The sequence below is a fragment of the Pelecanus crispus genome, chromosome 1 (genome assembly GCF_030463565.1).
Source record: "Pelecanus crispus isolate bPelCri1 chromosome 1, bPelCri1.pri, whole genome shotgun sequence".
In the NCBI taxonomy this organism is placed as follows: domain Eukaryota; kingdom Metazoa; phylum Chordata; class Aves; order Pelecaniformes; family Pelecanidae; genus Pelecanus; species Pelecanus crispus.
Window position 1 is genome coordinate 25,113,766 of NC_134643.1, and position 13,133 is coordinate 25,126,898.

At 37.9% G+C, this 13,133-nt stretch overlaps 1 protein-coding gene across 2 annotated transcripts in view; it reads left to right on the forward strand.

Annotated features, from left to right (window-relative positions):
* The window catches only part of POT1 (protection of telomeres 1), a 74,713-nt gene that overhangs the window by 44,266 nt on the left and 17,314 nt on the right, over positions 1-13,133 (forward strand). For both annotated transcript variants that reach the window (XM_075710929.1, XM_075710921.1), the window contains 3 exons: positions 2,244-2,399; positions 9,254-9,414; positions 12,148-12,236. In XM_075710929.1, coding sequence (XP_075567044.1) covers positions 2,244-2,399; positions 9,254-9,414; positions 12,148-12,236 — 406 coding nt within the window. The remainder of the gene's footprint in view (positions 1-2,243; positions 2,400-9,253; positions 9,415-12,147; positions 12,237-13,133) is intronic.

Below are 13,133 nucleotides of genomic sequence, written 5' to 3' on the forward strand. Positions count from 1 at the left end.
TGATTTTGTGCATCACCCATAGCATAACTTTAAATATTACGCTTGATAAACTAATTGGGATATGCTCAGCACTTGAGGCTGACATGGCATTACAGACAGTATCGCTAACTTCTTAGTGCTCTACATTTTTCTGACAATCTTGTTATTCAAATTGATGGAGACTAAAAAAAAAACTCACACTAGAAATTATTCTGTCATTCATGCCTTTCATGAGAGTTTTACTATTCTTTTCTTTCCTTCTGTCTGTCAGTTAAATTGTCTCCTTTAAGCTATGTTATGCAATTAGCATACTCTGCTAAAGTGAGAAACAGGTTTCATTGCGTCTCTCCCATTTCAGTGTTTTGCTGACCATGGTGATCAAAGGTTGTCACTAACTATTCCTTAGCTCCAGTCTGTTCACAGCTAGTAATGGAATCATTTGCTGTTTCTTATCCAGAATTAGTTTAATCAGTGTTGGTTTTTAGACCAGTGTTGTTTTTTGAAACCAGGGCTTCTGTGTTTTCATCCATAATTTGAGTACAGTGAAGCTGGCAAGCTCCTGAGGTAGAAAGCTTGATCTGTTTTCATATTTGTGCAAGTAAAAACCAAAAACCAACTACTTTTCCAATGATTTTTTTTTTTTTAATTGTAAAGAAAGCTTACTGGCTTACAAATTCCTCCAAAAGATGCCCTGACACTAGCCCCATTAGTTCCTCTGGTGAAGGACATTTTAAAGCTAAGTAGTCATCAGGAGCATTCAGGTTATTTCAATCCATATGTCAGATCCATCTTTTAAGTATAGAACTATCAAAGAGCCCCAAGTAAAGCCAGTTGAAAAGTAATGGGAAACTTGACAATCTTGAGGTTCTTTATTTTGTCAAAGTGACTAAAATTCATAATGTATATGTACTAAATCTGTGTTTCTCAAGCTCAGTTCTGGAAAATGTTTGATAATTCAAGCAATGGGCAGCCTCTCTTTCAAAGATGTCTTTAAGTATTTCATGGTACAGGATCAGAAAGTAATAGGCTTTTTTTTTTAATCTGTGGCAGCATGTACCACATCATTATCTGGGTCCTTCAGAATACACTCTTATTTGGGAACATTAATTTGATGTTTTGGGTCATTTTCACTGTGAACAGTTTCCCCTTTTATCTCTTGATTTGGGATGAGTATTTCAACCGTGAGTTATTCCCAGTGTATTTACATATGGCTTCGCTGATTCTTAGATCTTTTCCTGTGGGTCCTTTGATCCACAGCAGTTAAGCATAAGGGGTAGAAACCCTTTAAAAATTAAGCTTTGGTGTCTTTTTTTTCTCCCCGTCTCCAGTGCCTAACTCATGGGACAAAATGCCTTGGTATCACAAGCTGTCTGAAAATTAGCTTCTGTTGAACCTATATGCATGAAATCTTATGAAATACAATATTTCAGTCTTACAGTCCAAATGCCTCTAGATTTTTCTTTTTCTATGCCAGTATTTCAGACCATTATTTCTCTTGTCTTTGAGAAGATTATGTCTTCAGGAACTCAGGAAACCATAGTTTACAGAATATATCATAAGCACCTATCACTGAAATATTAATGTTTGATTTAAGTAGTAAGATTTTGATTCCAAAGTGCTAAGTCTGTTGGTAATCTTACTTTTTCACAATAACTTTGATAGCTCAAAAATAACTTTATTGATATTTCAATACTTAAGTGTATCAAGAGCTTAGCTTTAGGCAAACAATTTTTAGAATCCTCCTTATTATGTATGTGTTAAATACTGATGTTTTTCTAATATGTTCTGGATAACTAGCAGTATATTATTGGTGTAGGAGATCAGTAATTAAGGGAGTATATGCTGTGTACTCAGTCTTCACATACAGTAGCTGAAGTGGGTAAAAAAAAAAAGGATTAAAATACTAAATAGACAGTTGTGTGTATGGTGAATTCCAATAGTTGTAACTGCTGGATAAACAGTTGAGGTTTTTGCTAGAGCTGTTTGTTTTGGTTTTTTTTTTTAATATTAAAAAATCCCAGATCTTAACACTTGATCATATTCTGTATAGAGGTTATGTTATACTGTGTAAGGAATAATAATAAAAAAATAGCTGTAAAGTATAATTTAAGTAATTTAAGGACTTTCAGATTGAGACTCCAATTAAGATTTCTTATTGTTACCAATTTTTAATCAAACAACACATTTGTTAAAAAAATAAAAGTTATTTAAAATCTTAATCTAAACTATTCTGAGCGTATTGAAGTAGTTCATTTGCATTGCAGGTATGGGATGGCACAAAATGTCCCTATCCAACATGGAAGGTGCCTGTGGAAGCAAGAGACCTGGAAGGAGAAAAAGTTCTTCTTCATCAGCTGCGGAATCTAACAGTGGACATTCTGGTCTATGATAACCACGTACAACTGGCAAAATCACTTAAGGTAATGCAGAGTTTGGTATTTCTAACTCTCATTTTGTGGCCTATTTTCTGCTTGGAACTCACTTCAGAGAATGTATCAGTTCAGTTCTGCTGTTAATTAGTTTCAAACTTTCCTCTTTATCTTTCACTGTATTTTCCATACCTTCTATTTGGATGCAAACCTCCTTCAACATGTGTAAAACAGCCTCATTACCCTAAAATTGCCATGCAAAAAATTCTTCCAATTAAGCAGTTCTTTCCAGACCCTGTAATATCATATATAATCCTGTGCAAGTAATGCACTCAGAAAATGTATTCTGTGCTTTAGAATTATTTTTTAAATGAGATAAAGTGCGGTTGAACTTGTAGTCCCATTATAGGCCTGTAATTCTAAAGTCAATAAAAGATTTTCTGTTCTATAAACTTCTGCAATTTGCAGTGCAATCTTCATTTAGTGGGTCAGTAATGTTGATTATGCTTAGATAGAGAAAGCAACAACATAATTAAACATTTGATCTTCAGCAATACTGCCATCTTGCTTCTGAATACAGTAAATTAGCAAAGAATACATCTTTCATTTTATGCCTTGCCCTCTATACCCAAGCATAATTTTTAAGAAAGTGGTTACCAAAAAATAAAGGTGAGTGATAGTTATTTGTTAGTCTGGGGCTATCAGCAGATATAAAATCAATTTGATATATTTATGCCTGTTCATAAGTAAATGACAAATAGCAAAATAACTTGCCTTTGTGTAAGAATTTATAACAAAACTACAGAAGTATTTCATTACTTACAGGTTCTCTTCCAGAATTTTTCTGTTGCTAACTGGTGTAATCTATTGATATAAATAACTGCTGATGTTCCAGTGAAGCGATATGTTTCAAAAATTAAGGGAAAAATATTTTAATACTAATAAAACCTGTTTTCTTGAGTAGCTCATGATACTCCCTTTATTACTCTCTCCCATTTATATTCAGGAATTACTATTGAATATGTGGTACGTAGGATGTCTTCATCAGCTCTCTCAATCTTTTTCCTTCCTATAAACTTTCTTTCTTATCTCTAAAGTATCTGTGCCTTTGCTGGATACTGCGCTGTGTAGCAGAAGCTCTAATGTCAAGGGAAACTGTTAAGAAACCTGGTTTGACCTGCTGAGCAGCACAGGCTGTCTTCCTCCTTCTGGCTATGTCCAAAGTTGCAGTAGTTTCACTCATGCAGGCTGTAGAAGTTTTAAGTTAGATCATTTTTAAACACTGCTTTTTGGTGGATTGTCTTAGTGGAGTTATTGAAGAAAAAGTGTTGATATCCTAACAGTTAAACTTCAGGAAGATTTATTAAGCTCAGGTTGCGATGTGTGCAATTAATTTTATTTTACAGAATAAACTAAAGATAATAAAATTTTTGGGGACTCTTCCTAAAATGGAAGACTTAATAAAAGGATTGTTTTTAAATACTAGTGGAAATCGTGTCATATTATAAGAAAGTATAATTGAAATGCTCTATATTAATCTGTATAGTGTTTTATTTAGTTCAGGGTCTTGTTATGCAAAGATTTTTTTTTAAGAAAAATCATTTATGTAGAAGTATAAAGCTGGAGAGTGTTTAGTGTATGCACATGCACCTTCCTGCATGTGGACAGAAACTGTACTATATGTTTTACCAGTTTATTGTTTCAGAAACAATAGAAGTGCACTATTTTTTAGCCATCTCTTCTGCATTTGACAGTAGCTTAGAATTGCCTTTTTTAATGTAAATTGTTATAGAATTGTTAGGTTACACTCTCCCATGTTGTCATGTACCATTTGCAATGACAGTTGCAGCTCTGAAATGATGTTTTACATAGGAACAATCTGTTTTACTCAGCGTTGATACCAAGAGGGGCAGATTAAAAAAAAACTTGAAATATTTGTTCTTATTTTAAAATTGTATCTGTAGGCACATATTCAGACAAGAAAGCTCTGAGTAAGCACTACAGTCTAGAGAAAGTGGGTAATGTATTACAGTGAATTTTTAGCAAATCTTGGAGCATAGTGTCGGGGATATTGCTGCAAGAGTTTGTTAAAAGCTCCTTGTTTGGATTGTCTGTCAAGAGAACACTGAAGATAGGAGCATTTTATCCCATTTTCCGAGACAGTCAAATAATATGTACAATTTTCAAGGGAGAGAACTTTAGTAATATTGAAGATACGATACAGTTGATACCGTAAGTAGACTTTTTGTCCTCTATATTTACTGGCCTCCCTTTCCTGCTGGGTAAGATTGTGGCTTTTCAACATTTGCTGCTTTAGTGGAACATGAACAGAATTTTCAGAAACCTCATCTCTGAAGTAGATTATTTCCTGGGGCATAAAGACACAAGCAAGAGCCACAACTAGGCAAAGACAATGGTGTTCCCTGCTTTCTTCTGAATTTCCCTCTTCCTCTGGCTACCGGGGGTGCATGAGGCTTTCTCATTACTCTAGGAACCCCAGCCTGCAACTAACTGTCTGGAGTACAGTTGCTCCCCATAGGTTGTAGTTCATTATTCTTCAGCCTTTCTTATTCCAGTTTTTCCAGAGGGTCTCAGGATTCACTGACCTTGCCATACAACTTGGGAATAGGTCTGTGGCATGGGTTTCTCCATCTGGGGCATTTTGCTAGATATGGTAAGTGTCAAGATGAGTGAGCATCAGTGGTTAGTCAGTGCACAGTAGAGGTCCAGCTGTCCACAGCTGGTTGGAGATTTCCTTATGTATTGTCATTCATGGAATATGTGGTACTGTGCATTCCTCTTATGGCTTGATACCATCAATTTTGCATTGCCATGTGTTTTCTGGATATTACAATTAAAACAGTTAACCTTGAGTGTGCATACAAGTCCTAGTCCGTAGTTTCACGGTATTTACTTCATGTTCTGTATCTTCAGACGCAGAATTTGAGTATCTTCAGCTGTTCCTCCCACTGTATACAATGTCATGTCTTTTTTGATAGTAGTTTGTACTAAGAAGTCTTGCTTGCTGTTCTAGTGTGTGAGTCACATTTCCAACCTGCAACTTAACTGAGTTAACATGGCTGTAATACGTAGCTTCGTATTTTTCAGGCCTGGGTAGCATTGCTTTGACCTCGCTGTGATATTTTCCCCAATTCTGTCTTTGTACTCATTAAAAAGGAAAAAAAGCCCAAATCGCAACACTTCCCCATCCCACCCCCAAGTCCTCCAAACCCTTTAATGGATTTAAGTTGGTATTTTTTATTGCAAAGGACCATGCCCAAATGCTGTGTATATGTTTCCTCTCATTTGCAAAAAGTTGTGCACAATTTACTCAGTAAAATTAGACTGTTGATATGATAAAATGATGGCAGTCTCATTGAATGTCATTAGCCATCAAATAGGCATAAAAATTAGTACAGATGATTTTGTTAAGTGATTCCTGTAGATAAAGACAGCCTCTTGTCATGAGTTTCTTTCTGGCCAAACGCGAACATTTAACTGCCATGATAAATGACTGTTCCAAATTCATCAGTGTCTTAGATGTGAACACAACCCTGTATGTTTTGAAAGAATTACGAGAATTTGCTACGCTAAAAAGTTGGTGCAGTTGGCTAGTTACAGGGAACTGCATATGTGACTTCTTCAATTTAATTCTTATTAGTCCTTAATATGGGGTTTTTTTTAATAGTCATATTTGAATTAGACTGCAAGTAGGGTATTAGTATGTTTTATATTACTGCAAGAAATGTGTTCTTATTGCTTTAATTTAATTTTAAATGAACTTGCTCTAAATGAGGTAGGTAGTTCATGAACAGCACTGCTATAAAGTCAAGTAAGGAGTTGGTTTTGCACTAGATTTTAGTGACGGCTATGTAAATCATGGTGTTTACATTAATGTAGATTATAATTTCTTCTCAGTCAAATATATAAAGTGTGCTCGGTTTGCAGGCACTCTGTAAACAACAGTAATACAGTAACATTTTAGCTGTGACACCCACATTTGCTCGCCACTGTTAACAGTAAGCAATGCTGCCTCCCAAAGGAATTTACGGAAATTGCACTCTGTCTTGCCCAGTCAGATCTGGTGATCTATGTTGACGTTCATAACCTTCCAGACCTTTTTCAATATTTGGCAATGCTGATTATGATGCATCGCTTTATTAAATATTAAAATATATAGAATAATAACATTTTCAGAAAAGGGATCTAATAAAATGCATATATAGGAAGGTAGATTTTTATAGTGAACATAAATCTTGCAAAGTTGAGCTTTGCACTAAAACATGTAATTTGATTGACTTTTGCATGAATTTCAGCACACAAGTTTAGAAAGCAAAACCAACATTTTGTATTCTTGGCTTCTGGGCTCTCCTCTCCGATGTTTAATGTTTTTATGTTTGTATATATAGAAAATACTTAGTTTTTTCATATATTGTTTTTGGAAGAAAGAAATTCTTCAATTATAATTGACTTTCTCCTGCTTATATGCAAATTACTCTTGGGGGGAAAAAAAACTTCATAGATTGGCACTATTATATTGACATAAGGTTATTTGATAAGCAGAACTTAGCTAAGAACTTTAAAAAAAAAAAAAAAAACTTTCTCCAAAAGCATTTGTCATAGTCATTAGATTATTTTTGTAATATGACTGTCCTTTGCATTTTTGGATATTCAACATAATTAAGTGAAATTTAGCATCTGGAAAGAAAAAACAGCCTCCAGATAAACCTCTTACCTGCCATCTAAATGCACAAGCTGTCCTGTTGATACGCTTTGAATGAACAAAATGAGCAGCCCCCTAATGGTGCAGATCAATTAAAACTCTTACAAGAGCTCCATGCCAGAAGCAAAATAGGTGTGGGCTGAAGTGCACTTTTTATGTCCCTGGTGCCTGAATTTTAAAATATGCTGGCTTTTTCATGTGTCATTATTGTTTAAAAGAGCAGTTTGATACCAGCTTTATATACTCATAGTCTGTTCCTTGATACAGAAGAGGATTCCAGAATCAAGATGCTGCTCTATCTGCTTTTATGCATATATACATACCTTTATAAGTGTCCTACTAAGACCAGTCCAGTCTAATAGGAATACTTTTTAGGTTTCTACTGGGTAAAGCAGGAGCTGAAGCTGAAATAAGACTTAACAGACTGGCTGCTGTAATATTAATGTTAATTGAAGTAAATTTAAAATAATTTATCATTTATATAGGGATATTTACTTAGCCCTACTGTCCTGGTTTCGGCTGGGATAGAGTTAATTTTCTTCCTAGCAGCAGGCATAGTGCTGTGTTTTGGATTTAGTAGGAGAAGAATGTTGATAACACGCTGATGTTTTTAGTTGTTGCTAAGTACTGCTTATGCTAGTCAAGGACTTTTTCAGCTTCCTATGCTCTGCCAGGCGCACAAGAAACTGGGAGGGGGCACAGCCAGAATAGTTGATCCAAACTGACCAAAGGGCTATTCCATACCATATGACGTCATGCTCAGTATATAAACTGGGGGGGGGTGCCCAGGGAGCAGCGATCGCTGCTGGGGAACTGTCTGGGTATCGGTTGGCGGGTGGTGAGCAATTGCATTGTGCATCACTTGCTTCGTGTATCATTATTATTATTATCATTATTATACTGTTACTATTAGCATTACTATTTTACTTTATTTCAATTATTAAACTGTTCTTATCTCAGCCCAGGAGTGTTTCTCACTCTTACTCCTCCAATTCTCTCCCCCATCCCATCGGGGTAGGGGGAGTGAGCGAGTGGCTGCGTGGTGCTTAGTTGCTGGCTGGGGCTAAACCACGACACCTACTTAGAGTGGACATAAATCCAGGTTACTGAATGTGTGTAGCTTGCCAGCCATCAGCTGGATCTTAAATAATACTTTTAAAAAATATTTGGGTGCTCGTTAATTTGAATCAAAGGCCTTTAAAACAAATCAAAGGGAAATTAACTATATAATTAAGTCTCCAGATTATCGATCTTTAGAACCTTGGTTTGGGTTTGGTTGTTTGTGGTTTGTTTTCTTTTTTTTTTTTTGGGGGGGGGGGGGGCAGTAATGGGGAGTAGTATTTTGAAATAAAAGTGAAGTTATAAAGATTTGTTTGGTGGTCAGCACTCCCTAACTTCTTTCTTAATAGGCACTTGTATAAGTTAGCCTAAGTCCAGTTGTGTAACTTGACAAAACTGTTTCAGAGAACACAAAATACTTCTAAGTAAAACAAGAAGGATATTCTCCATGTACCTGAGGAGGAAATCTAGCAGAGTTAGGAACAGTGCCAAAATCTTTAGATTTCTAACACATGTTGCCTTTTGTCCTGGTGCTGAAAAGATGTTGTCTGTAATGTAAGAGTAAGATATGATAAAGAAATCTGGGTAAGCAGATGTGTTTGTGTGTATACGTAAACAGATAATATGCCATGCATGATGATGGACATGAGGTCAATTGCTGAGTGTGATCATACATGGACAAATCACAGCATGTCAGTCTCTGGAGGGCTGTGTTGTGAATACAGAAGACAAATTGTGCCCTCAGGAAAGGAATATATTGGCTCGTTTGATCTGTCTTCTGAAGTCTGCTTAATCAGATTTAGTAAGAAGGCTTATACTGGTTCTGAATCAGCCTTTGCTGCCAGTAATGTTGTCTGATAAAGCAAAACAAACAGGTCACCCAGAGAGGTTTTGGAGTCTCCATCTTTGAAAATATTCAAAACCCAGCTGGAGACAGCCCTAAGAAACCTGCTCTAGTTGACTGCTTTGGGCGCAGGGGTTGGACTAGGCAATCTCCAGAAGTCCCTGACAGCTTCAGCTATTCTGTGATTCAGTGAAAACAGGGAATAAGCTTTATGAGGCCTAAAATTTTCCAGGTAAATAGCTAACTTTGTGTTCTCAAATTTTCTTCTTTTTCTTTAAGATTGGAAGTTTTCTGAGAATTTACAGTGTTCATACAAAACAAGCAAGTGGTGATGATGCAGATGTCTCACATATAGAATTTCATCTTCATGGTGGCACCTGTTACGGTCGAGGAATAGGAGTCTTACCAGAAAGTAACCCGGATGTTAAGGAACTAAAAGCGTAAGTTCCATGTGTAGGGGTTTTTTCTAGATGATTCTGGAAAACTCTAGGCTAATGTAACAATGGTATGGTTTAGAACTGTATCCATATGTAAGAAACAGAAACTCTGGAACAGAATATGTCTTTAGCACCACTAAGATGAAGAGTAAGTATTTGGGGAGATAGGTAAATAATGTCTCATTTTTCAAATTTAAAATACAGTAGGGATTAAAATTTCTGTTCTATAGTGCTGTAATAATAAGGCCTGGCCTCATTAACATACCTGCTCTGGTTTATAGTGCATATAATCTTTCAAAGATAAAAGCTATGGTTAAGCGAATAAATTGAGCACATTTTAAGCATGTGCATATGTGTTACTTGGAAATAGTGAGATTTAAAGATGTTCAAAATGAAGCATATAATACAATTGCTTTACTGAACTGCATTATATACATAAGGAATCATAGAATCATTGAATCATTTAGGTTGGAAAAGACCCTCAAGATCATAGAACCCAACAGTTAACCTAGCACTGCCAAGTCTACGGCTAAACCATGTCCCTAAGCACCATATCTACGTGTCTTTCAAATACCTCCGACGATGGTGACTCAATCACTTCCCTGGGCAGCTTGTTCCAATGCTTGCTAACCCTTTCGTGAAGAAATTTTTCCTAATATCCAATCTAAACCTCCCCTGGTGCAACTTGTGGCCATTTCCTCTCGTCCTATCACTTGTTACTTGGGAAAAGACACCGACATCCACCTCACTACAACCTCCTTTCAGGTAGTGGTAGAGATCAATAAGGTCTCCCCGAGCCTTCTTTTGTCCAGACTAAACAGCCCAAGTTCCCTCAGCCGCTCCTCACAGGACTTGTGCTCCTGACCCTTCACCAGCTTCATTGCCCTTCTCTGGACATGCTCCAGCACCCCAATGTCTTCCTTGTAGTGGGGGGCCCAAAACTCAACACAGTATTTGAGGTGGGGCCTCACCAGTGCCGAGTACATGGGGATGATCACTTCCCTAGTCCTGCTGGCCACACTATTCCTGATACAAGCCAGGATGTTGTTGGCCTTCTTGGCCTCCTGGGCACACTGCTGGCTCATGTTCAGCCAGTTGTCAAACACCACCCCCAGGTCCTTTTCCACCAGGCAGCTTTCCAGCCACTCTTCCCCAAGCCTGTAGCGTTGCATGGGGTTGTTGTGACCCAGGTGCAGAACCCGGCACTTGGCCTTGTTGAACCTCATACAGTTGGCCTCGGCCCATTGATCCAGCCTGTCCAGTTCCCTCTGTAGAGCCTTTCTACCCTCAAGCAGGTCGACACTCCTGCCCAGCTTGGTATCATCTGCAAACTTACTGAGGGTGCATTCTATCCCCTCATCCAGATCATTGATAAAGATATTAAACAGAGTGGCCCCAGTACGGAGCCCTGGGGAGCACCACTTGTGACCAGCTGCCAACTGGATTTAACTCCATTCATCACAACTCTTTGGGCCTGGCCACCCAACCAGTTTTTACCCAGCGAAGAGTATGCCCATCCAAGCCATGAGCAGCCAGTTTCTCCAGAAGAATGCTGTGGGAGATTGTGTCAAAGGCTTTACTAAAGCCTAGGTAGACAACATCCACAGCCTTTCCCTCATCCACTAAGTGGGTCACCTTGTCATAGAAGACGATTGGGTTGGTCAAGCAGGACCTGCCTTTCATAAACCCATGCTGACTGGGCCTGATCACCTGGTTGTCCTGTATGTGCCGTGTGATGGCACTCAGGATGATCTGCTCCATAAACCCTACCCAGCACCGAGGTCAGACTGACAGATCTGTAGTTCCCCAGATCCTCCTTCCGGCCCTTCTTGTAGATGGGCATCACGTTTGCTAACCTCCAGTCAACTGGGTCCTCCCTGGTTATCCAGGACTGCTGTTAAGTGATTGAAAGTGGCTTGGTGAGCTCTTCCACCAGCTCCCTCAGTACCCTTGGGTGGGTCCCATCCAGCCCCATAGACTTGTGAGTGGCTAAGTGGTATAGCAGGTCACTAACCATTTCCCCTTGGATTATGGGGGCTTCCTTCTGCTCCCTGTCTTCCAGCTCAGCAGTCTTACTGACCACTTCCAGCTCAACTGGTCTTACTATTAAAGACTGAGGCAAAGAAGGCATTAAGTACCTCAGCCTTTCCCCATCCTTTGTCACTGGGTTTCCCTCCACATCCAGTAAAGGATGGAGATTGTCCTTAGCCCTCCTTTTGTTGCTAATGTATTTATAGAAACATTTTTTGTTGTCTTTTACTGCAGTAGCCAGATTAAGTTCTAGCTGGGCTTTGGCCCTTCTAATTTTCTCCCTGCATAACATCACGACATCCTTGTAGTCCTCCTGAGTGGTCTGCCCCTTCTTCAAAAGGTTATAAACTCTCTTTTCTTCCCCTTAGGAAAGGCTAAGTAACCAAAGTCCACATTCCTTTAACAGGAATTCTGTTTCCAGTAGTACAGATTTCTTTTGGCACTATATTGTGTTTAAAGTTCCAGAAGTGATTTGGAAAGGAGTGTCTCATCTGCATTATTAATCTACATTCCTGCAACTTCTGGTTCCATCTAGTTTTATGTCTCTGCTGGAAAATACATGACTGAACATTATACCTGTGTATTGATAAACAGTAGGTTTCATGTAAGTGTATGTATAGTCCTCTATATATGTGTGTGTGTATGTATATATATATATGAGAAAGACTTCTCTAGGTTGTGAAGTATTTAGTCATTTATTTTTAGTTTCTTAGAATCTGTGGATCTGGCAGACAGTCAGAATATGGAAAGTATGTCTTCAGTGGAATTGGACGGTACTTTTAACAATGTTACAGGTAAGAGCAATTGAAAGCTGATTTGCTTTTTCTTCTAACATATATATGGTCAAGATAAGATCACAGTTACTGCTTCTGTAAGGATATAATGTTACTTTCACATACGAAGCCTTAGAGAATTATTTTGGATTATTAGACTGGAAACTGACATTACCCTATCCTTCTGTCGCATCAAAAGCCTTTCGTATACATGCAAAAATACTTTCATAGGAGGTAGCAAATAAATTATTAAATACCGATGGTGTTCTTAATCATACTGTGGTAGATCATAAAGCAGAGTGACGTAACTCCCTCCCTCTAAAGGAGGATTCCTCTGAGCCAGGCACTGAAAACACTACTAAACAGCTGCTTGCTGAGGAGCCCTTCTAAAGCTGTTGGATGGAAAGTTGTGTCAGTGGCAGAGTTGCAAGGCGCAGCACCATGGAAAAGTATTGATCCCATATTATTCTTTGAAGGGTATTTTTAGCACAGAATAAGAATAACTAAAAGTGAATTAAACTCAAGCTGGTTGGACATAGTCTGCGTCTTTGCTTCTAGCTTTCAAAATCCTGTGTTACTTAGCTATTGTTAACATACTGTCACAGGGTATTTCTAAAAGGGTGCAAAAGTCAAGAATAAATAAATACTTCATGTCTAGACTATAACACTGCAGATTTAGAAATAATTTTGCACATATTTACTGCACTGTGTATATGTAGTAGAGGTGGTTCAGAGGAGGGACCAGGCAGTCCATATTGGGTTTAGAATAATGTATTTATGCTTTTGTCCAGAAAGATTATGAGGGGATGAATACGGTTTATGTCACCAGTATCATTCACAGTACACATTTGAAAAGTATTCATTTTGATGAGCATTACTATTTAATGTATACACTAATTTCTCCTCAAATATATTAAT